This window comes from Sorex araneus, chromosome 1 (assembly GCF_027595985.1).
Source record: "Sorex araneus isolate mSorAra2 chromosome 1, mSorAra2.pri, whole genome shotgun sequence".
NCBI lineage: Eukaryota > Metazoa > Chordata > Mammalia > Eulipotyphla > Soricidae > Sorex > Sorex araneus.
Genome location: NC_073302.1, coordinates 106098337 through 106122343, shown reverse-complemented (window position 1 = coordinate 106122343; position 24007 = coordinate 106098337). Strand labels below are relative to the sequence as shown.

The 24007-nt window shown below is 58.6% G+C and overlaps 1 protein-coding gene and 1 pseudogene across 1 annotated transcript in view; one reads left to right on the top strand and one right to left on the bottom strand.

Moving 5' to 3' along the window:
* Positions 1-350: 350 nt before the first annotated feature.
* Positions 351-24007, bottom strand: part of OTULINL (OTU deubiquitinase with linear linkage specificity like) — a 28345-nt gene continuing 4688 nt past the window's right edge. The window contains exons 2-8 of the mRNA XM_055141846.1: positions 10741-10900; positions 10514-10545; positions 10055-10146; positions 8454-8603; positions 4961-5089; positions 2468-2737; positions 351-838 (exon numbers count right to left, since the gene is read on the bottom strand). Coding sequence (XP_054997821.1) covers positions 665-838; positions 2468-2737; positions 4961-5089; positions 8454-8603; positions 10055-10146; positions 10514-10545; positions 10741-10900 — 1007 coding nt within the window. The 3' untranslated portion in view covers positions 351-664. The remainder of the gene's footprint in view (positions 839-2467; positions 2738-4960; positions 5090-8453; positions 8604-10054; positions 10147-10513; positions 10546-10740; positions 10901-24007) is intronic.
* LOC129401207 (U4 spliceosomal RNA) lies at positions 6602-6684 on the top strand (annotated as a pseudogene).

The following is a 24007-nucleotide window of genomic DNA, read 5'->3' as shown; positions in this document are numbered from 1 at the left end:
GTGGCACTGGGGCTCCGACGCGGCTCAGCTGCAGGCAGGGCAAGCACCAGCCCCCCGTTTCCTCTCTGGCCCCAAAGCCAAGATTCTTTTTCTTTCTCTTGCCTTTTGGGTCACACCTGGCGATGCTCAGGGGTTACTCGGGGCTCTGAAGTCAGGAATTACTCCTGGTGATGACTCCTATGGGATGCCGGGGATCGAACCCGGGTCGGCCACATGCAAGGCAAACGCCCTCCCCGCGGTGCTCCCGCTCCAGCCCCTAAAGCCACGAGATTGTTAATGAACGTAGACACAAGAGGCAAATTCTCCCCAGGTTGGCTCTCCCCGCCCCGCCCCGCCCCTGCCCGCTTCTCTCTGCCCCTCCCTGCCCTGCAGTTCCCGTCCGGATCACACCTCCCTGTGCCCTCCAAGCCCACGGCACGCAGGGCGGGCAGGGAGCCCTTAAACACGGCTCAGCCCGTCACCCCAAGTCCAGGTCGGGAAGGGCAGCTGCTCGCAGAGGCCCCCTGGACACCTGGCTGGCCGGCCCTGTGCCGCTCGCCGCTGGGGGGCGCCAGGAGCCCAGGAAGAAGGTCCCACACTTTCAATGGCTACAGAGGCTTTTCTGGCCACAGGTGAGCGCCATCGGCCGCATGGGCGAGAGGGCCACGCCCCGTCCACGCGGGCCCTAGAAGACAGGGATGTGGTAGTGGCAGTCGTTCTCGGCCAGCAGGGGCACTTGCGGCCACTCCCGGGGAGGCTCCTCCGGGTAGCAGACTTCAAAGTCCCTGCAGTTGAACCGGAACAGTCGGAACACCTTTATCTTCACTTCCAGGGAGTGTCCGAGGACAAACAGATCCATCTGGAAGGGGAGGAGACAGAGGTCACCCGGGCCCGGGCCAGGTTCCTGCCCCCGCCCGCCCCAGCGAGTCCTGCTGTGGGCTGCTGAGGTGACAGGCTTGTTCCCAGATCCCCAGGGGAGCCAGAGTGGACACAGAGAGGGACAATCGTCCACTATGGGCCCCGGGGCGGGCAGCAAGCACATCCCACTGAGGGGTGGGAGATGAAGCCGTTGAAAGGGAAGCGGCAAATGAAAGAGAATAGGGGGGGCGGGGACCCCGGCAGGTGCGGGAGGCCCCTGAGCCTGCAGGGTGGAACCCCACATACACCCCACAGTCAGGCCCAGCGCCCGAGCCCTACGGAGGTGGCCCCCAAGCTAACAGACAAACAAAACAGCTAATCCATTCCGAATACATGCTCATCCAAAATACAGTACGGAAAAGGAGAGAGAGGGTGTCTCGGAAACTGTCTGCACAGAGGCAGGGGGAGGACTGGGATGGGACGGGGCGGGGTGGGGGGGGATAGTGGGGGCATTGGTGGTGGAGAATGTGCACCGGTGGAGGAACGGGTGTGTGGTCACTGGATCATTGTATGGCTGAATCTCAAACATGAAAGCATTGTAACTGTCTCTCACGGTGATTCAATAAAGAAGAAAAAGAAAAAGAATAAATGTTCATCATAAAAACCATGCTGTGGTAGGGCGTCTGCCTAGCACGCGGTGGACCCTGGTTCGATTCCCAGCATCCCTTATGGTCCCCCCGAGCACCGCCAGTAATTCCTGAGTGCAAAGCCAGGAGTAACCCCTGTGCATCGCTGGGTGTGGCCCAAAAAGAAAAAAAAAAGAAAGAAAGAAAAGAAAGGAAAGGAAAAGAAAAGAAAACCACGCTGTTGAAAAAACCTACTTGAAAAATAATCTGTTTGGGGGCTGGAGCCATAGCACAGCAGGTAGGGCATCTGCCTTGCACGCAGCCGACCCGGGTTCAAATCCCAGCATTCCATATGGTCCCCCCTCTGCACCGCCAGGAGTAATTCCTGAGTGCAGAGCCAGGAGTGACCCCTGTGCATCGGCGGGTGTGACCCAAAAACCAAAAAAAAAAAAAGAAAATCAATGTGTATACAAAATGCCAGCTAACTCTGTGTGCCTCCAAGCAGAGAAAAAGAAAAGAGATCTCTATGGAGACAGAAAAACATTTTTTCCTGGATTTAAAGCAATCCAATGATGTCTTTCTCTCTGCTGCCAAGGAGCCACGGACACTTCTCCGGGTTCCCTTACCTGCGAGAGTGGCTGTGGGGGGGTGAGGCAGAGGGAAGGGGGCTTGGCCACCTGCAGCACCTGCAGAACCAGAGAGCTTATCGCTCTTATATTTTTTAGTACTTCGGGTCACACCTGGCGATGCTCAGGGGTTCCTCCTGGCTCTGCACTCAGGAATTACTCCTGGCAGTGCTCGGGGGACCATATGGGATGCTGGGATCAAGGCAAATGCTATTCTACAGCTGCAGTCCCGGTTTAATCACTCTTATCCGACTCTGAATCCCATCGACCCAGCGTTTCCCGGCAGCACCTCTCATCACCCACTCCACCCTCCACACACCTCCGCCTCCCCGCCCCTCCCCCTTCCTCAAACACACCTGACTCTTCCGCCCCATTTACCTGCTCGAGCCCACAGGTGTCGCCCACGGAATTCAGGTGATTCATCATGAAGCTTAGGGGGTCCGGGGAGGTTTCCCGTGAGAAGAGGTGTCGGAAGAGAGGGGGGATGACCTTCTTCGTCTTCATTTGTTCATAAACTTCAGTGACTTGATAGAGCATGAGGAACTTCAAGGCTTCGTAGAGCTTGTACTCCAGAATGGCGTCGGAAAAAAGGACGTTGCACATCCTCCCTCGCTTGTGAGGGTCTCTGATCCCACTAAACTCGGCCCACTGAAAAGGCAGATGGACACGTGAAACGCGCAAGGACAGAAGGCAAGTGCAGAGATGCCACCTTTCTGGGAATCGGACTGAGAGTGACAGCACAGCAGGGAGGGTGTTTGCCTCGCGTGTGGCCGACCCAAGTTTGGTCCCCAGCATCCCACAGGGTCTCCCAAGCACCACCAGGAGTGATTCCTGAGTGCACAGCCAGGAGTATCCCCTGAGCATCACCGGGTGTGACAGAAAAACAAAAGAACAAAATAAAACTGTATCAGTGTCATCCCGTGGCTCACTGATTTGCTCGAGTGCGCACCAGTAACATCTCCATTGGGGCTGGAGTGACAGCACTGTGGGAAGGGAGTTTGCCTTGCACGCAGCCGACCTGGGTTCAATTCCTCCATTTCTCTCAGAAAGCCCAGCAAGCTACAGAGAGTATCCCGCCCACACGCAGAGCCTGGCATGCTACCCGTGGCATATTTGATATGCCAAAAACAGTAACAACAAGTCTCACAATGGAGACGCTAAAAGAAAACAAAACAAAAATAAAGAAAAGAAAACAAAAATAAAGCATGCTTAGAGCAACCAAAGATGAACCACAAGGTGTCCAACTCTGGGTTTCTGCTTTATTTCTTTTTTTTTTTTTTTTTTTTTTTGCTTTTTGGGTCACACCCGGCAATGCACAGGGTTACTCCTGGCTCTGCACTCAGGAATTACCCCTGGCCGTGCTCAGGGGACCATATGGGATGCTGGGATTTGAACCCGAGTCGGCCGCGTGCAAGGCAAACGCCCTACCCGCTGTGCTATCTCTCCAGCCCCTCTGCTTTATTTCTTTTGGCAGTTCATTTGCACAAGGTTCCCAAGTGCTGGGAAGACCAGGGGCCACTTCCGGTGCTGCTTGGCCCAACTAGTCCAGATGGTCCCGTGCTGAGGCCCAGGGAGGTGGTGCTGCTCGGACCCAGCAGTGCATGAGGCACTCAGGGGTCCGCCTGGAAGAACTCTGGGCACATCCGGTGCTGGGGACTGAACTTTGTCTTTGCACCCCGACTCCAGAGGTAACTCCCTGACCTCCAGCTGACCTGATTCCCACCAGGAGGAAATGTTATTTTTACCACTCATCGGGTGCAGGACCAAGCCAGTCAGTGTTCTGGACACACCTTCAGATCCTGGGCGGACACAGGGGCTACTCTTGAAATACTCCTGGCGGTGCTCGGAGGACCACATAGGATGCTGGGAATCAAACCTGGGTTGGCCACGTACGAGGCAAACACTCTATGCGCTGTGCTATGGCTCCAGCCCAACACAGGGGCTGTTCTCGAACACACAGGCGCAGCTGAACGCACTTGGCATGAGCTCACTCAGCAGACTCCCACAGCAATGACACGGGGACACGATTCCTACTTCTGCCTTGCAGACCGGGAAGCTCGGACACAGAAATGCTAGTCGTGGCCACAGCAACAGCACAGTGGGGAGGGCGCTTGCCTCGCACCTGGCCAACCCGGGTTCCGTCCCCGGCACCCCATACGGTCTCCTGAGCCCTGAGCCAGAAGTGGGCTATGGGAACCCCAGATGTGGTCTCCAAATAAAAGCCAAATAAAAAGTAATGCTAGTTATTCCCCCCCGCCACCCGCCACACCCCGGCAAGGATTTATTTCAGTGACCCAAAAATCTATGTCATTGTTAAAAAGCAGGAAAAATTCCTTCTTTTCCTTTTCGGTTTTGAGGCCACCACCCATCAGTGCTCAGGGATCACTTCTGGCCTGGTTCCAGGGGACCAGATGGGGGGTTGGGCTCGAACCTGGCCAGCTTCGGGCAAGGCAAGAGCTGTCCCCGCTGTGTTATCCCACTGGCCCGAGGCAGGAAAAGTTCTCGGTCAAATGACAACATTTTGCTCCCTCCCGGCTGTGAGCAGGGCAGGTTCTAACGCGCTCTGTCTGGATTCCACCACGTCTTCTGGTGGGGGGGGGGGGACAGGTTTCTGGCCAGCCCACGGGCACCAAGTCAAGTTAAACCACCAGTAGGGGGCGCCAGTGTCGCCCCCAAGGACATTAATGACCACAGGATTGTCCTCAGCCCGCAGTGGGAAGGAGAAGGGTAGGGGAACCACCCCCGCCACCACCAGAGGCGTTTCTGTCTGTGTTTCCTGCTGACACAGAGACTTGGGTGGGTTCTGGGCCACGCCCCACCCCACCCCTGCCCCGTGCTCATTCCCCGTCTCCCCCCAACCCCAATACCCACCTGGGTCTTCAGCAACTCCACGCATTTACGTAACTTTCCGAACACATTCGAGCCTGTGTATTTCTCGGGCCCGAAGCTGTACTGCTGGAGCCAGTTGCAGCCTTGTGAGAAGAACAGCTTTTCAGGAAGCTGGGGAGGAAGTGGGGGCCGGCAGGGGTCAGTTCTGAACACGGATCACCCGTGACCGGGGGTTCGTCACGGCGCACCATCTCACCTCCCTTGGCCATCTCTACTAAACACACCGTGGCGGCGACTACATACACCGGAGAGACAGTACAGCAGGGAGCGGGCTTGCCGTGCATGCAACTGACCTGGGTTTGAGTCCTGGAAGCCCTACTGTCCCCCCAAGTCCCACCAGGAGTGATTCCTGAGTGCAAACCCAGGAGTAAGGCCTGAGAATTGCTGAGTGTGGCCCCCAAAACAGAAACAAAAAAGTGTGTGTGTGTGTGTGTGTGTGTGTGTGTGTTTGGTTTGGGGTCACACTTGACAGTGCTCAGAGCCGAGTCCTGGCTCCATGCTCAGGGCTCAGGAGTCACTCCTGGTGGATCCGGGGCCCATACGCAGTGCTGGGGACTCAGCTGGGATTGGCCATTGCAAAGTAAGCACCTTATCTCCTGTGCAATTTCTCTAGAACATGAATCATATTCTTAAAATAATTTTTTTTTAGGTTTTTGGGTCACACCTGGCATTGCTCAGGGGTTACTACTGGCTCTGCACTCAGGAATTACTCCTGGTGGTGCTCGGGGGACCCTATGGGATGTCGGGGATTGCACCTAAGGTGTATCCCTTCAGAAATTTTTTTTTCTTTTTGGGTCACACCCAGCGATGCTCAGGGGTTACTCCTGGCTTTGCACTCAGGAATTACTCCTGGCAGTGCTTGGGGGACCCTATGGGATGCCAGGGATCGAACCCGGGTCGGCCGCATGCAAGGCAAACGCCCTACCCGCTGTGCTATCACTCCAGCCCCCCAGAAATTATTTTTAACCAAGCAAGGAAGAGTAACAGAGTCTCCCCGCCCCCCCGCCCCCACGCAGTGCCCGGTTTCAGAGGGCATGCTTCGGGCTCTGTCCTCACTCTGAGACTCAGCAGCTGAGTCACCCCTTACCCCCTACCGAACACTTAACCTCTGCTGCACCACCCCCTCCCCTGCGAACGGAAGACTATGGTATGTGTTTTACAGAACTCTCGTGAGGGTGAAAAAAAGGTGACGAGAGATGTAAATCTCGCTTCCAAAAGTATCATCCCTATCTTGTCCGGGATTTTCCAGAGGAAGTGGAACTAATGAAAACAACTCTAAACTAAGAAAAGGTTACGGAAACAGAACCTGTGTGACTACCTTAATAGGGCTCCTTCCATTCTTGCTCTTCTATCTTTAAATGCGCCGCCTGCACTAGGCCTGCACTACATTCAAATAAGGGTTCAGGGGCAGGAACGACAGTACAGCGGGCGGGGCGCTGGCCTTGCACGCAGCCAAGCCGGGCCGGGTCTTTGGAATCCCATTTAGTCCTCCGAGCCCTGCCGGGAGTGATCCCTGCACCACAGTCAGGAGCCCCGAGAACTGCAGGGGGTGGCCTCCAAACCAAAAATAAATAAATAAATAGACATTCCTGTCCTGTTCTTCATCAAGAATCTGTTGCCGGGAGCTTTGCGCTGTGGCAGTATCGTAGCCAATGAGGTTTATCCGAGGCACGATTATTGCTAATTGAAAACTTTTCCCAAGAATCTGTTGCCGGGGCTGGAGTGATAGCACAGTGGGTAGGGTGTTTGCCTTGCACACTGCCAACCCGGGTTCGAGTCCCAGCGTCCCATATGGTCCCCTGAGCACCGCCAGGAGTAATTCCTGAGTGCAGAGCCAGGAGTAACCCCTGTGCATTGCTGGGTGTGACTCAAAAAGCAAAAAAAAAAAAAAAGAATCTGTTGCCTTACACCATTGAAAACTTGAAAAAACAGACAAGCTGCGGACGAGGAGAAATATCTGCACGTCATCTAAGTGATAAAGCACCAGAGCCAGAATAGGAAAAGGTCCCTCCCAACTTGATCGCTAAGGACACAAACAATCCAATAAAAGAAGAAAAATGGCTGAATCATTTTAACACCTCGGGAAGTCGATAGGACGGCAAATAAGCGCATGCACAAAAGGCTCCACGGGTTCACTCTCCAGGTAGACACGATGCTATCAATACACACACACTCAACCAAAGCTGATGGACCGTTAAGAAGGGGGCGCTTACATGTGTGTGTGGGGGGGCGGGGGATGCCATATGGAATTAGCATTGCCCGGAAATAGCTGGGGAGGTTTCTCCGAAGTCCCCTGTACACCTTCCCTTAGGCTCCCTGAGATCTCAGCCCCCGGATTTACCAAAAGGAATGAAAACTTATGGTCACTGAACGTTCATGACAGTTTTATTCACTGTTGCAAAAAGAAAGAAAGAAAGAAAGAAAGAAAGAAAGAAAGAAAGAAAGAAAGAAAGAAAGAAAGAAAGAAAGAAAGGAAGGAAGGAAGGAAGGAAGGAAGGAAGGAAGAAAGAAAGAAAGAAAGAAAGAAAGAAAGAAAGAAAGAAAGAAAGAAAGAAAGAAAGAAAAGGAAGAAAGAAAGGAAGAAAGAAAGGACAAACCCTGCAGACGGTCCCTCCGTGGGGAGGTGGAATGTGCTGGTGCTGTCTCAGGCCCAGCACTTGGAGTGAGCTACAACTCCACGGCGTGCTCCGGGCACAGAGCCCAGCTCCAGAGCCCACACGTGACTCATTCAAGGGCGATGATGCTTTACGGGGGGGAAAAAGGGACCTACTGGGGCCTCCAGGGACTGGGTGAGAGACACCTGAGTGTGAGGCATGAGAGGGGGCTTCCAGGGCTTGCTTAGCCCCAGGGCAGATGGCAGATGGCCCTCGGTGGGCCCAGTAGCATGGGGGGCACAGGAAGGCCAAAAACTTGGGCTTTGGGGACTGGAGCGATAGCACAGCGGGGAGGGCGTTTGCCTTGCATGCGGCCAACCTGGGTTCAATTCCCACCATCCCATATGGTCCCCCGAGCACCACCAGGAGTAATTCCTGAGTGCAGAGCCAGGAGTGACCCCTGTGCATCGCTGGGTGTGACCCAAAAAGTAAAAACAAAACAAAACAAAAAACTTGGGCTTTTGATTGTTTCGGAGCCACACCCCGCGGTGCTCAGGTCTTACCCCCCGGCTCTGAGCTCAGGGATCACTCTTGGTGATGCTTTGGGGAAGGGGGGTCTCTAAGGGACACCAGCGATGGAACCCGGGCTGGCCACATGCAAGGGAGACGCCTGGACCCCTGAGCCGTCCTGCAGCGCGGGAAAAGGTGGGGGCGCGCGGGTCCACACTGCCCGCCTTGGCAGAGCGCCCAGGGCGCGTGTGCGGCTCTCGGCGTGCTCACCCGGAGGCCGCGTTCCGCGCCCACGCACAGACCCGGGGGGTGGGTGGGGGAGCCGCCCGCCCCGCGGAGCCCCCCCACCAGCGCCCCGCGCAGCCGCCTACCTTCACCATGTCCTTCTCCTTGGTCCAGGAGGGCAGCGGGAGGCCCTGGCTGAGCACCTGGAACAGCACTGCCCTCAGCGCCGCGTAGTGGTCGCTCCTGACCGGCCGGACGCACTTGATGCGGAGCCGCCGGGACAGATCTTCATAAGCCTTTCGGGGTGCACCGGAGGAAGAAACGGGGGTCAGTACTGCCACTGGACCAGCGCAGGAGGACACGGGGCCTCGGTGCTGTCTGGGGCACTGCTCTGATGCCCCCCCCAACCAAGAGCAAGGAACGAGGGGGCGGGAAGGTGACCAGGCTGGCAGGTGGCCGTGGGGGGGTGGGGGGGAGGGGGCTGTGCACGTCAGGGCCTCGGAGCTGATGTTCTCGGCCGGGCAGGGCAATTTGGAGAGAGGATGAGCAGGACTTGCCCGCGGTGAAAAACCCTCGGTTGGGCCGGAAAGTAGCCCGAGGGGGAAGGGCACTTGCCTTGCGTGCAGCCCATCCAGAGTCGATCGCTGGCACCCATGTGGTCCCCTGGGTCCCTCCAGGAGGGACATCTGAGCACAGAGCCCTGAGCACTGCTAGGTGTGGTCCAAAAGCAAAAGCAAAAGCAAAAAGGAAAGAAGAAAGAAAAAAAAGGAAGAGAGAGAGAAAGAGAAAGAGAGAGAGAGAGAGAGAAAGAGAGAGAGAGAGAGAGAGAGAGAGAGAGAGAGAGAGAGAGAGAGAACACCACCCATGCTTTTGTTTCAGTGCTCAGGGATGGGTCCCTTCACAGTCAGCCTGGAGGGTTCAGGTCCTGCTCCTAAGGCTGTGGTGCTACTCGGGTCCTGAGGTGCTGGGGACACCGGGGTGACACCTGGGGGTCCTGGGGGCTACCAGGACTGCACCCAGCAGTGACCCCGGGCCTAGGCAAGCCCAGCTCACATGCCCTCCTTGTAAGACTCTTCCTGAGCATTTTCCCCTATTTTTTCCCCCTAATGACAAGGCGAGTGAGCACTGCCAGGAATATTTGCCCCCGGTCCAGGGCCAGAGATGGGGCTCAGCGGAAGAGCACACGTGGGACATGTATGAGGTCCTGGGCTTTAACCCCCAACACTTTACACACACACACCCCCCAACATACTACCCAGTAAGACACACACACAAAACACACACAACCCCAACAAAACACATAGACATAGTCCCAGCAACACACATATGTATTCCTAATGCTCACACCAACACGCACACCCCACATACAACACACACATCCCCAGCAAAACACATACAAATATTCTCAGCATCACACACATGAATCCCTAATGCACAGACCAACACACACATCCTGAGTATTTGCTTCCTGATACACACTCACACACCATTTACTGTGTGCTAAATTTCCATATGTACATACACACCATCTAAGCAAACACACAGTCAACTGTGTTTGCTTCCTAAATTATCCACACACACACACACACACACACACACCATCTCCTGTGTTTGCGTCCTAAGTTCCATGTGCGCGCGAACACACACACACACACAGAGCTTCCTAATTTTCATACACACACAGTTTCCTAATTTCCATACACACACACACACACACACACACACACACACACACACACACACGCACCTTCCTCATCAGTGCTGCCCGGGGACTCTCTCCTCTCCACTCTCGGGTGCAGTAGCTGAGCAGATCCACTTCCGCCTCCACGCTCAGGTTCCCTGGGCAATGGGAACGCAGCGGCAGTTAGGGCCACGCTCCTGCCCCCTCCCGCCCCTCAAACGCGAGGTGTGTGTGCGCGCTCGTGCATGTGTGTCTGTGTGTGTGTGTGTCTGTGCGTGCGCGCCGCGTGCATGGAAATGAGGAAGCAAACACAAGAGATGGTGTGTGTGGATGTGGATAATTCTGGAAGCAAACAGAGTTGGTGCGTGCTTGTTTGGGTGGTGTGTGTGTATGTACATACGGAAATTAAGAAGCGCACAGTGGATGATGATGATGATGATGATGTGTGTGTGTGTGTGTGTGTGTGTGTGTGTGTAAACTAGGAAGCAAGCACAGGAGCTGGAAACGCTGTGTGGAGATACTTACTTTTAAATTTCCTCTGCAGATAGCCGACCCACCTGGAAGAGAAAGGCAACAGCGTGAACTCCGCTCTGAACACCAAGGCGACTGGAAATACTGAAGTTCAATCCATTTTTACCTCTTGGGGGATGCCGGGCTCCAACCCGAGGCCTCCTGCGTGCCAGGCCGGGCCTCCCGACCCCGCTCCCTCGGGCCCCTTACAGCAGTGGCACGTCCAGGCCATGGGTACCTACCACTTCAGCTGGTGTCCCGAGGACAGCTGCAGCCCCCTCAAGTAGCAGAGAGCGGCCATCAGGACGGACGTCACCAGGCCCACCGACCCCTTGGCCGTTCTCCACGCCGCCTCCAAGGCTTGGCCGGCAACCAGGACCCAGGAGTGGACCGGGCCGCTGCCTGCGAAGGGTTAATAATGAGAGCCCTCAGCTCCTCTCACCTCACCTCACCTCCAGGCATGAGGTGCCAACACAAACACGGGGTGGGAGCCACACCCGGCTGTGCTCGGGGGTCTCTCCTGGGATGCTGGGGATCAGACCCAGGTCAGCCACGTGCGCGAGGCAAGTGCCTGCCTGCTACGGGATCTTCAGGCCCTTTTTATTTTAGTGACTCACCATGAGGTACAGTTACAGACTGACAAACTTGCGTGCTTACGTTTCAGTCATACACTGGTCCAGTGCCCATCCCTCCCCCAGTGCCCATTCCCCACCACCCATGTGCCCAGTTTCCCTCCCGTCACCCCCACCCCACCCCCCACCCCCGCCTCTGTGGCACGTACAATCCCTTTCACTTTCTCTCTCTCCTTTGGGCGTTGTGGTTTGCCATACAGGTACTAAGTGGCCATCCTGTTCGGTCCAGTCTGCTTTCAGCTCTCATCTCCCATCCTGAGCGGGCCCTCCAGGCACCCTTTACTTGGTGCTCCCTTCTCTATCCCAGCTGCCTCTCCCCCCAGCATGTGAGAGCGGCTTTCAAGCCGTGGAGCGACCCTCCTGGCCCCTACCTCTGCTATCCTTGGGTGTCAGTCTCCCACTCTGTTACTTTCGGCACGAACATTTTTTTTTTCTTTTTTGCTTTTTGGGTCACACCCGGCAATGCACAGGGGTCACTCCTGGTTCATGCACTCAGGAATTACCCCTGGTGGTGCTCAGGGGACCATATGGGATGCTGGGATTCGAACCCGGGTCGGCTGCATGCAAGGCAAACGCCCTACCCACTGTGCTATCACTCCAGCCCCTCAACACGAACATTTTTAAGGGCTTTCTACGGGTGAGGGATTCTGAGTTCCGACACGGGCCTCATTAGTGTCAACAGTGGACGCCGACCTCCAATGACTTGAGATCCAGCTCCCCCAGGCCAGAATCTGAAGCGGCCTGCAGCCCCTCCACCCCTGCCTGCCCGCAGCACAGGGAGGAGGCGCCTGCAGGGTGAGGGCGTGGCCATCCCCCCCACCCCGCAGAGCCCCCTCTCCCCTCCCCTCCCCACCTTCTTCCCCGACACATAGGCCACTCCCACCGGCCCCGCTGCTCAGAGCCCCCTCCCACGGTCCTGAGGGCCTCAGGCCACTTTCAGGGCCGGAGCCTGCCTGGACCTGTGCTGCCACACCGAGCACCACCCAAGAACAAGCACCGCCCAGTCTCCAAGCGGCGGCTACGTCTCTCCAGGAACGGGGGTCCCGCGGCCCAGAGGCTCGTGCTCCTGGGTGAGGGGGGCTGCACGTGGTCTCTCCACCAGCCGTTGCAGGGCTGGGCGACGGCATCTGCCGGGAGAACCCACAGGAGCAGTTGGCGCCCGGGCACCCACCCCGGGGTCCTGCCGCGCCCAGAGGTCTGGCCGGGCCACTCGAGCCGAGCGCAGCAGTCAGGGCTGGGGGGGCCCAGACAGCGTGTTCTAGGGGGCGGGAGTGGTCCCGCAGAGCATGCTTCCGGAGGGCGGGGTCACTGGGGCAGCACTCAGGGGCCGGGCCAGTCCCACACTGCGGCTCTCTGCACCCCTTCCCCGGCCCAAAGCCCGAGACCAGGCTGCACCTTCACCCCCAGCCTCGGCCGCACGGCCCGCCAGGACCCTGCGGGAAGGCATGCGCCCTGCACGCACCCAGACACGCACCCATCCTGGGTTCCAGCCCACATCGTCCCCTGAGTGCTGTCGGGAGTGAGCCCCGAGCACAAAGCCGGGAGTCAGCCCCGAGCACAAAGCCGGGAGTGAGCCCTGAGCACAGAGCCAGGAGTGAGTCCCAAGCACACAGCCAGGAGTGAGCCCCAAGCACAGAGCCGGGAGTAAGCCCTGAGCACAGAGCCAGGAGTGAGCCCTGAGCACAGAGCCGGGAGTAATCCCTGGGCACAGAGCTGGGAGTGAGCCCTGAGCACAGAGCCAGGAGTGAGCCCTGAGCACAGAGCCAGGAGTGAGCCCTGAGCACAGGGCCAGGAATGAGCCCTGAGCACAGAGCTGGGAATGAGCCCTGAGCACTCCCAGGTGTAGCCCACATCTCATCTCCCACCCCCCAACCCCCCAAAACAAGTTTAGCCTCCCTGTAAGCCTTTGCTCTGCCTGGCCCCGAGCTGGCTGCGGGGCTCAGGCACCCAGGGACGACCCGTGACGCCCAGGGCCCAGGCGCAGCCGCATGCCCGCAACCCTCACCCCTGCCTGCAGATGCGGCCACGGCCCAGAACCACTAGTTTGCATGGTGCCGAGGCGCTACTTAGACGTCCTCCTTTCCACTCTTCGAGGGATGCCGGGGCTGCAACGACACAGCTCTCAAACAGGAAGCCCGAGAGGGGGGAGAAAAACACCTGGAAACAAAACTGAAGACACCGCAAAGCCGGAAGCCGCGTGGTTAGCTGCCGGGCCGGGCTGCCGGGACTCCGGGGCCTCGGGCCTGGTGGGGGGTGGGGGGAGCCCAGCTCTACCTGGTGGTCTCCGTGGAAATCGCGAGGGTGCCTGGGTGAGCCAGGCCATCCTCCGTGCCCGCTGCTGGCGCTGGTGGGGCCACAGGAGGCCGAGCCCAGCTCCAGCCGGGGACGGACAGGGGAACCCCCAGCAGGGCAGCTCCAAGGGGCACCGCATGTCCGGTGCCCGCAAGCTGCGAACCGCTGGTCCAGGCGGCTGAAAACCGCGGGATGAGACCCCCAGGCTCTTGGGCACTGCTTAGGAGACGCCCCCCGCACCCCAAGTCCCCAGGAAATTCGAATCTGCTTCTGGATAGTCCACACAGGTGCTGGCTGAAGGTTCCCGCCTTCCTCCCCTCCCCCGGGTCACCCTGTCTCACAGCCGCTGACCTGGGCAGTCCACAGTGGGTGACCGCACAGCGGGGGCGGGGCAGCAACAGGCCCCTGTGTCCACATGCTGGTCACGGTGGTCACTCACTGAGAAGTCGGCGCGCGTGGACACCCCCGGGGCTCTCCCGAGGCAGCAGCGGTTGCAGGGAGGTGGCTCTGAGGGTCCCCCCCACCCATGGGGGCCGCAGCTGGTGCCCGTCCCCCTGTGATGAGTGGACTCTGGGCGCAGGGCTGATCCCGCAGTCAGGCGGCCCCTCCTGCTCGGGAAGGCCCGTGACAGCACCCCCGCACGGTTCTGTCTGCAAAGTTCGGGCCGTGGGTCTGGGCCCAGCCCTGCCTGCAACTTCCTCCAGACGCGGGGCCCGGCTGGGGGCTGTCCGGGCCCGAGGGGCTGAGGGGGCCCCAGAGCAGGCCCCTCGAGCTACACGTCCAGCACGGCCAGACCTGTGTGTGGGTGTGTGCATGTACATGCCTCTGTGTATGAGTGTGTGCCTGTGTGTAGACGTGCAGGCTTGTATGCACACCTGTGTGTGCCATCATGCAAGCCTGTGTGCATGTGTGCATACCTATGTGCACATGTGTGCCTACGTGCATGCCTATTTGTGCACATGCATACTTGTGTGCATGCCTGTGTGTGCGCCAGCATGCAAGCCTCTGTGTATGTACATGCCTGTGTGTGCATGTGTATGTGTGCATGCCTGTGTGTGCCAGCACTCACGCCTGTGTGCACATATGTGAATACCTATGTGTCTGCGTACATGCCTATGTGTACGCCAGCATGTAAGCCTGTGTGCTTGTGTGCCTAGGTGTGTGCATGCATGCCTGTGTGTGCGCACGCTTATGTGCATATGGGTACGTGTGCCCACATGTGCAAGGGTGTGTGTATGTGTGTGTGTGTGTGTGTGTGCATGTGTGTGTGCGCGCATGCGCGCATAGGGGGCCCAAATGCAGCGCCAGCCCTGAGCACTATCCTCTGTGCGATCTCTCCGTCCCCCTATCTGATGGGGCCTCACAGGAACAGACTCGCCCCGGGCAGAGGGCCCTTTCCTCTCTGAAGGGCCTTATTGATCCAAATCTCACGATTCTCTGATACGGTGAAGCTCCGCCCGGGGCCCTTCGAGGGGGTCAAACTGAGCCCTGAGGGCCAAGGCCATCTCCCTCTCCACCACCTGCCCCCAGGACCCAGGGTCCCCCGCCCCGTCCGGTCAATTCTACACTTAGTGTAAGCCGCCCGCTGGAGCCGTGGCCGCCGCCTCCACGGAGGGCGCAGAGAGGGTGCTTGGCCCCAGTGCTCGAGTCTGCCTGCGAGTAGGGCAGGGTCCCACGAAGGCTCTCGTCGCAACTGCCACCACCGGAAGTGGCGAGCTTCACCTCACTGTCACCAGCCCGGAAACGGCATGTGTTTGATTCTGTTTCTCAGCAATCAAAAAAACATTGTTGGGGTTTAAGCCCGACCCAAACAAGGTCAAGTTGGCCAGTGGGTGGAGCGCACTCACACAGCCTAATTGGTCTTTAAAATTTTTTTTAATTATATATATGTATATATAAAATTTTTTAAATATGTATAAAAATTTTAATTATATATATATATATATATATATATATATATATATATATATATATATAAAACTCAGTGCCATCCCATTCTCCAAAACTGTCACTGTCATCCCGTTGCTCATCGATTTGCTGGAGCGGGCACCAGTAATGTCTCCATTGAGAGACTTGTTACTGTTTTTGGCATACCGAATATGCCACGGGTAGCTTGCCAGGCTCTGCTGTGCGGGTGGGATACTCTCGGTAGCTTGCCGGCTTTTCCAAGAGGGGCGGAGGAACTGAACCCGGGTCAGCCTCGTGCAAGGCACGCCTTATCCGCTGTGCTATCGCTCCAGCCAGAACTACCTTCTTTAACTGAACACACCCCCTCCCGACTCAGCTACACCCAAGGCTTCTAAGGCCCCCGGCATTCCTGTGCCCACTTTGGGAAGCACCACTGCAGGTCAGGTCTTTTTTTCTTAAAAGTGGGGAGCTGGGCCACCTTGTCCTGGCAAGGCTGGGGGTCACTCCTGGTTCTGTGCTCAGGGCTTAGTCCCGGGCTCAGAGATGGCTCCTGGCGGGGAGCTCGGGATCATATGCGGTGCTGTAACCCTCTACTGATCTCTCTGGCTCCTACCCCAGAGCTTTTTTCCTAGCTTTTTCTTTTTGTGACACCTTCTACCTGGAGAAATTTGCTTTTTTTGAAAAAAAAATTTTTTTAAATTAAATCACCGTAAGAGAGACCATTACAAAGCTGTTCATGATCGGGTTTCAGTCAATGGTCCAACAAACCCATTGGAGCTGGAGCAATAGCACAGCGGGGAGGGCGTTTGCCTTGCATGCGGCCAACCCAGGTTCAATTCCTAGCATCCCACAGGGTCCCCTGAGCACCGCCAGGGGTGATTCCTGAGTGCAGAGCCAGGAGGAACCCCTGTGCATTGCCGGGTGTGACCCAAAAAGCAAAAAAAAATGGTCCAATACCCCATGCCTGGAGAAACGGTTAGGCTACCTAAAATAGGTCTGCAAATGGCACACCTGGGTAAGAAGTCATAAAGAAGTCAGGGCGGGGGGCGCTGTGCTCGGAGTGACCCTGGTGGTGCTCAGGGGACCATCAGAGCTGCCAGGAATGGAAGAAACCAGAGCGGGTTCACTGACGGGTCCAAATGCCTGTAACCTCTGCCCTATCTCTCTGGCTCCAAGAAATTAATTTTGAAGCCAACGGTGAAGAAGTTCCAGGTCCCCATAACGGGTCGACAACCCGGTTAAGCAGCCATGTTCCAGGTGATCGGAACGGACGCAGTCGCGGTTTACTAGGACTTGATCAGCCAACCTCTAACGGCAGTGCAGACGGCCCCCCACCTCCCGAGGGGGGAGCGTGCACGGCCCCCTCGCAGCCCCCGAGACCCCTGCAGCACGAGAGCTCCTGCCAGAGGCAGGCGGAGAGGCCCTGGGGCGAGTCCCCTGCACCCAGAGGTGCCCTGGGGCCTGGCTGCTGTCTCTGGGGTGCGGGCTGGTCCCCTTGTGGGGTCACTTCCAGCTGGACGCTGCGGCAGAAGCTCCGGAGACTCGGCCTCTGAGCAACATTCCGGGGAGCCCGGGAAGGGAGGCGGCGGCTCTCCTGCCGGGCCTCAGTGGGGGGAGCGTTCCCGTGTGTCCTCTGACCTCAGCAGCCTCCGGGACGGCTGGAGCGAGAGGCCGGGGCGGGCGGTGCTCAGGGCTGACTCCCAGCTCTGTGCTCAGGGCTCATTCATGACTGCACTCAGGGCTCACTCCCTGCTCTGTGCTCGGGGCTCACTCCTGGCTCTGTGCTCAGGACTCACTCCTGGCTCTGTGCTCCAGGCTAACTCCTGGCTCTGTGCTCAGGACTCACTCCCGGCTCCGTGCTCAGGGCTCACTCCTTGCTCTGTGCTCGGGGCTCACTCCTGGCTCTGTGCTCCGGGCTCCCTCCCGGCAATGTTCGGGTAACCACTGAGGGTGAGGTGGGCCATGCACAAGGCTAGTGTCCTCACTGCCATCGTGGCCTCCGGCCCCAGCCCGGCTCTCCTAGAGAGATCAGGGGCTCTACAGGCCGACCCCAGGGCACTGTGTGTGCCGGGGCAGCATCCGTGCCACCCCGCGATTCCACACGCAATCTGCCAGCACCACAGAGGCTGCAGCATGACCAGAGTCTCCGGGGGCGGGGGCGGGGGGTCTGGAGCCACACAGCCCTGGCACCCCGCGGGCGGTCTGGCCGAGGCTGCTCCCCGCTGGCTCCAGCCCCTCTCCAGGCTCCGCTGCCCTGGGCCAGCCTGTTATCTCAAATATGTCCTCGTGCTCCGACAAGCACCGGTTCATCATTTCCTAAACCTCCAGCTGCAGAAATCCTGCCGGAGAGAAAACTCTCACCCGTCAAGCCGGCGGGGGCCCTGTCAGCTCGGCCTGGCTTCCCCGCCCCCTACCCGCGCCCGAGGGGCCAGTTTTCTTTACTTTTTCCTCTTGGGGCGGGGGCGGGGGGGCGCGGGCACACCCAGCTGTGCTCAGGGATCACTCCTAGAGGTGCTCAAGAATCAAGTCCAGGGGCTGGAGCGATAGCACAGCGGGGAGGGCGTTTGCCTTGCACGCGGCCGACCCAGGTTCGATCCCCAGCATCCCATAGGGTCCCCCGAGCACCGTCAGGAGTAATTCCTGAGTGCAGAGCCAGGAGTAACCCCTGAGCATTGCCAGGTGTGACCCAAAAAGGCAAAAAAATAAAAATAAAATCCAGGTTGGCCGCAAGCGCCCCACCCGCCCGCTGTAAGGCTGCACTGTCTCTTGCCCTCCCTCGTGCACAGCCTGTCCAGAGCGAAACTCTGCTGAAATGAAAATGAAAGGGCTCTGGGGGGCAGTGCAGGCTTGGGGAGGGCGGCCACCTCATCCTGGCTGGACCAGGTGCTCACGTCAACACTTCCCCATCCCGTGACACGGCTCCTTCTCGGGGCCCCCAGGACTGTGGGTCACTAGAGCTCCCAGACCCAGCCTGAGTCCTCCCTGTCCTCTCCCCTCCTCCCCAAGCCCCGAGAAGACTGGCCACCTTTAGTCCTGCCTCTGCCCGCTCCTCCTTCTGGAACATTCTCTGGGGCCACACCGGGCCATATCCAGAACTTACTGCCAGCTCAGGGATCACTCCCGGGGGGCTCAGTGGAACATCTGGAACGTTCTTATTTTCCTGCTCTCTGCTCAAATGTCACTCCCCTGAGCAGAGCCGCTCCCCCCCACACCGCTTCCCACCTGCAGGCAGCACTGTGTCTGCACCTAGGTTTTGGCTGGACCTGGGCCTGTCAACCCACGCCGGTGAACACCCAGAGGGCCGGAACAGGGTCGGTGTCCCCACAACCCACGCCAGATGGCTCACAGATACTTGGTGCAAACATGTGACTGAATGCACGGACTCAGCACCCAGCCGCATGTCCCCGTGAGAGGGCTTAGCGGTTTCCTTCCAACTCTGTCTCTTCTCTCACAGAGATTGTCCTGGACACGTGGCTGCTCAGAACGAACCGGCTCTTGATGCCAACTGGGTAAATTCTTTTTTTTGGGGGGAGGGTCACACCAAGCGACGCTCTGAGTTACTCCTGGCGGTGTTCGGGGGACTATATGTGATGCCAGGGATTGAACCCGGGTCGGCCACATGTAAGGCAAATGCCCTCCCTGCGGTACTATAGCTCCAGCCCCCTGGGTGAATTCTAAGAGCAATGTGCACCTTTTAGACGGGGCCGTTGGCGGGGGGTCAGTCTTCCTTATACCTGCCACCTCCCTACGGTGTTAGTCACTTACTCTCAATGTGAGTGTGACGACTGGTGCCCAGCAGCCGCCCTGGGCCATGAGGTAGGGGTCAACAGAGAGACCAGGCTCAGGGGCAGCCCCAACACCATGGGGTCTGTCCCAGCCCTGGGAGGTGCCCTCCGGCCTTGGACACGCTTCACCTTTGGGGGGATGTCCTTGTTACTAAGTGTCAGGAACAGCCTTTGCCTGAGGATTCACCGTCCCTCCTGAACACGCGTGTTGGAAGCGGTGAGGTGTTTTCCCTGACGACACCCGAGGAGACACAAAGCGGGAAGTGGGGGGGGGGGGAAGCAGAGACTTGACAGGACGGTTTCAAGGTGCTGGAGACTCAGCTTCCCTCTCTGGGCTCCGGAGGCGGGCGGGCCAGGCGCCATCAGCGGTCAGTGGTCAGCGGTCAGTGGTCAGCAGGGGCCACCACACGCCAGTGGCCCCGTCAGGAGGCTGAGGGGCGAGTCAGGAGACCAGACCTGTGGCTCACGGGGCGCCGGGAAACAGCCCAGGCTCCAGCAGACTCAAGACCTTACCCGGCACCTGCCCCACCCGGGGCTGGGGGGACAGTCCAGGAGTGATGGGGGACACCTGCGGGACCCGGATTCAATCCCCGGCACCACCTGGGCAACCTGGACGGCCCCAGAATCATCAAGTGTCCCCAAAGGTCCCAGGAGGTGGCGTGTCCCCCAAGACCACGGGCCCGAGCAGCACCCTCGGACCACAGCACAGGACCACCAACCACTGGACAGGGGGGGGGCGGGCCTCCTGAGCGCCACTCTGGAGCCCCACTGCCGAAAAAGTACCTACAAATAAGCTACAAAAAAGTACCTACAAATAAACACGTCTGGCTGGGGGGCTGGAGTGATAGCACAGCGGGTAGGGCGTGGCTGACCCGGGTTCGATTCCCAGCATCCCATATGGTCCCCTGAGCACCACCAGGGGTTATTCCTGAGTGCAGAGCCAGGAGTAACACCTGTGCATCTCCGGGTGTGACCCAAAAAAGAAAAAAAAAAAGAAGAAGAAAAACCACGCCTGGCTGGGAAGACACCCTGAGCACTGTGGAGGAGGAAGAAGATCCCGACCCTGACTGGCCAAGGGCGGCCCCCGCCCCGCCCCGCCCTGTGCCCCCCCTCTGCTCCCCCTGCAATTCTCGCTCAGCTGTGGCATGGTAAGACCCGCACAGGGCCCGGACCCCCCGCTGTCCCCCATGCGGACACCAACAGCTGCCCAGGAGGCACAGGAGCACCCGGGCTGGCACCCCACGCCTCGAGCCCGGTGCCCGGGGACCCGCTCCACATTTGAAGATTCGGAAGCGGCGACTGAGACTGGGGAAGCCCGGAGAGCACCAGGGTTGTGTGTGCCCCCCCCCCCCCGGCCACAGTCCCAGGAAAGGGAAGGGGAAGGCAGGGAGGCAGGCACTGCGGGGAGACTGAAGTGGACGCCCGGCTCTCAGAGGAAGCGGCGCGGGGCTGGACCGCCCTCTCCAGGGCCTGAGCCCACGCCAGCCAAGCGGGCTCCGGGTCGGCTGTTTGTTTTATGTTTGTTTTCTTTTTTTTTTTTTTTTTGCTTTTTGGGTCACACCCAGCGATGCTCAGGGGTTACTCCTGGCTTTGCACTCAGGAATTACTCCTGGCAGTGCTCAGGGGACCATATGGGATGCCGGGGATCGAACCCAGGTCGGCCGCGTGCAAGGCAAACGCCCTCCCCGCTGTGCTATCGCTCCAGCCCCTTTTATGCTTGTTTTCGCTTCTGCTTATTTGGTTTCTGTTTGGGGGCCAACCCCAGGGGTACCCGGGGGCTCACTCCCGGCTGGGCACTCAGGGATCCCTCCGGGCAGGCGGGAGGGGGACCAAATCCCGCTCGGCCGCGTGCCATGCAAGCACCCGGCTGCCCGCACTATCTCTGGAGCCCGCCGGGAGTCCGGTGTGTACACTGGTGGCAGGGAGGCCACACCGGCGCCCTGGGTCCCCTCCCAGCCAGACGGTGGTGATGGGGGATCCTCGGGGCTGGATTCTCACTTCCCCTTTCCAGTCGGCCGTTCTGCTTCCTCCACGCCGGCCCCCGGCCCTGCCTCTGGCTTTCTGGAACTGAGAGGCCTTCGTGTGGACACAGATACCCACGGCACTTGTGGGTAAGCCTTCTCCCGGCCCGCACTAGGAGGACGGGCAGGCCCACTTCTCCTGCACTGCGGGGACGGACCCTCCGGGCAACACCAGAATACTCTGATCACACACCGGTTGGCTTCTATCTTCGTCCTTGGACCACGGCTGGCTACTCCGGGGTCCCCGGGGGGCTTCCCCTGGGCCATGAATGAGGTTGAACACTCACTCCTGATGGTGACAGTCGCTTCTCTGCACTGGGGTGGGCGGGAGGGGGAACTCAGTCTGGAGCCTGGCTTCTGATGGTCCCAGAGACCAGGTGTCGGGTGGTTCCGGAAGCCAGGCTCTGCAGAAGACTCCCAGCAGTCATCAAATGTGGGAGGGATGCTGGGACCATTGGTGGTGGAGGATGGGCACCGGGGGAGGGGTGGGCACTCGACCACTGTATGACTGAAACGCAAGCACGGAAGTTTGTAAGTCTGTAACTGTACCCCACAGGGATTCAATAATAAAAAATTTTAGGGGCTGGAGCAATAGCACAGTGGAGAGGGTGTTTGCCTTGCATGCGGCCGACCCGGGTTCGATTCCCAGCATCCCATAGGGTCCCCTGAGCACCGCCAGGAGTGATTCCTGAGTGCAGAGCCAGGAGTAGCCCCTGTGCATTGCCGGGTGTGACCGAAAAAAAAATTAAAAAATAAAAATTAAAAAAAAAGACCAAGAAAATGCGGAACAAGCTAAGCAGAGAAAGAGGTGACGGAGGCTTCCAGCAGCCACAGACATCGGCCCAAAGGCCTGATGGAGGCTTGTTGCAGTGGCGATGTCTCCGGCCAGAGTTCCCCCTGCTATCTGGAGGGAGGGGGCGGGGGATGGAGGGAGTTTTATGACCTGGGTTTTGGGTGGTTTTGTGAACCAGGAAATCCCAACAACTGCACCCATCATTTTTTTTTCCATCCTCTTCATTTAAAAAATGGAGCCACCCGTCTCTCCAAGTGCCAAGTTCCAGAATAAGAAAACAGAAAAATGTGGGGCTGGAGCAATAGCACAGCGGGTAGGGCGTTTGCCTTGCACGCGGTCGACCAGGGTTCGATTCCCAGCATCCCGTATGGTCCCCCGAGCACCACCAGGAGTGATTCCTGAGTGCAGAGTCAGGAGTAACCCCTGTGCATTGCCGGGTGTGACCCAAAAAGCAAAAAAAAAAATAAATAAATAAATAAGGAACCTGGCCCGAACAAAAGACTACAGGGAGCAGGAGCACAGAGAAACGTTTCCGGTGGATGTACCGGGAAGAGTCACGGAGCCGTTTCGCCACTACATTAATTGCAGACTGACACCCGGACAGACAGGCCTCCACTCTGAGGGTGTAACTGGACCAGAAGCCACCGGACAGGGGCCAGAAGGACAGTACAGCAGGGAGGGCGCTTGCCCTGCTCAGGGCCGACCCGGGTTTGATCCCCGGCATCCCTCACGGTCCCGAGCACTGCTAGGAGGGATTCCTGAGAGCAGAGCCAAGAGGAGGCCGTGAGCACCGCCAGGAGCTGCACCTGTCCAAAGGGACCGGACCTTTCCCAGAGGACAGTGTCCCAGGGGACAGACTCCCGTGGGAGCCAGGACAGCAGGCTGAACGTGCTCGCCATGGAACGGGCCTTTCACACCTGGCAGGCCTGAGCTCGAGAGCCCTTTGTCGACATCGCCCGGGTCTGTGCACCAGCCCTGGACACAGCGAGGAAGGGGAGAACGTGGCGACCCAGCATGCACCGACGCCGGCCGGCAGGACGAAGCTGGCTCCGATCAGAGCCAAAAGAGCTTCAGGATCGGGAGGATTAAGACAGGACGACGCTGGGGCTGGAGCAATAGCACAGCGGGTAGAGCGTTTGCCTTGCACGCGGCCGACCCGGGTTCGAATCCCAGCATCCCATATGGTCCCCTGAGCACCGCCAGGAGTGATTCCTGAGTGCATGAGCCAGGAGTGAACCCTGTGCATCACCGGGTGTGACCCAAAAAAGCAAAACAAAAAACAAAACAAGACAAGGCGACGCTGGGGTTGGGGGTGGGGTGTCTGGGAGGGGCGGGGGAGGGATCCCCACTGCACGGTTGGAGTTCTGGGAACTCTGCACACGTCCCGAGTGTCCGGGCAGCACTGCCCAGATCCCCGGGGCTGGTCACTCCGCGCCATGCCCACGCATCCAACGGCAGAGAGAGAGAGAGAACAGGGCTGGCCTCGGTGATGGCCGCAGGGGCAGTCCAGGGAGTTCCCGCCCCGAAGGACAGCAGCCGTGCCCCGTCCAGGGAGCCAGGGGGAGGCCCTGTGCCTGCACCTGCCCAGTCTCCACCTTGGGCCCGGAGAGGCTACAAAGTGCTGACCCTCTTGCCTACACGGTGCCTTGATCTCCTTCCCCAGGACCACGAATGGCCCCCAAGCCCCGCCCATGATAGAAGAAAGCCCCAGCAGTGCAGGGCGTAGCTCTAAACCCACCCCCTCAAACCCTTTCCAACCTCGCCCCAACATGCGGCAGCCCCAGCTGGGGCCCATTTGGCGTCGATCCATCTCCCAGAAACGCACGGGCAGCAGCGTCCAGGGCGGGCCAGCGGCTTGATGACCGCCTCAGGGACGCTGTGGGGTCTGAATCTCTCTGTGCGCGTCTGGGATTCCCCCAACACACACACACAGACACACACAGACACACACACACACACACACAGACACACACACAGACACAGACACACACACACACACACACACACACACCCAGCATTTGTTTTCTCGGCCCTCTGACCTCAAGCTATTTTTAAAGAAGAAAAGAATTTCCCTCTAG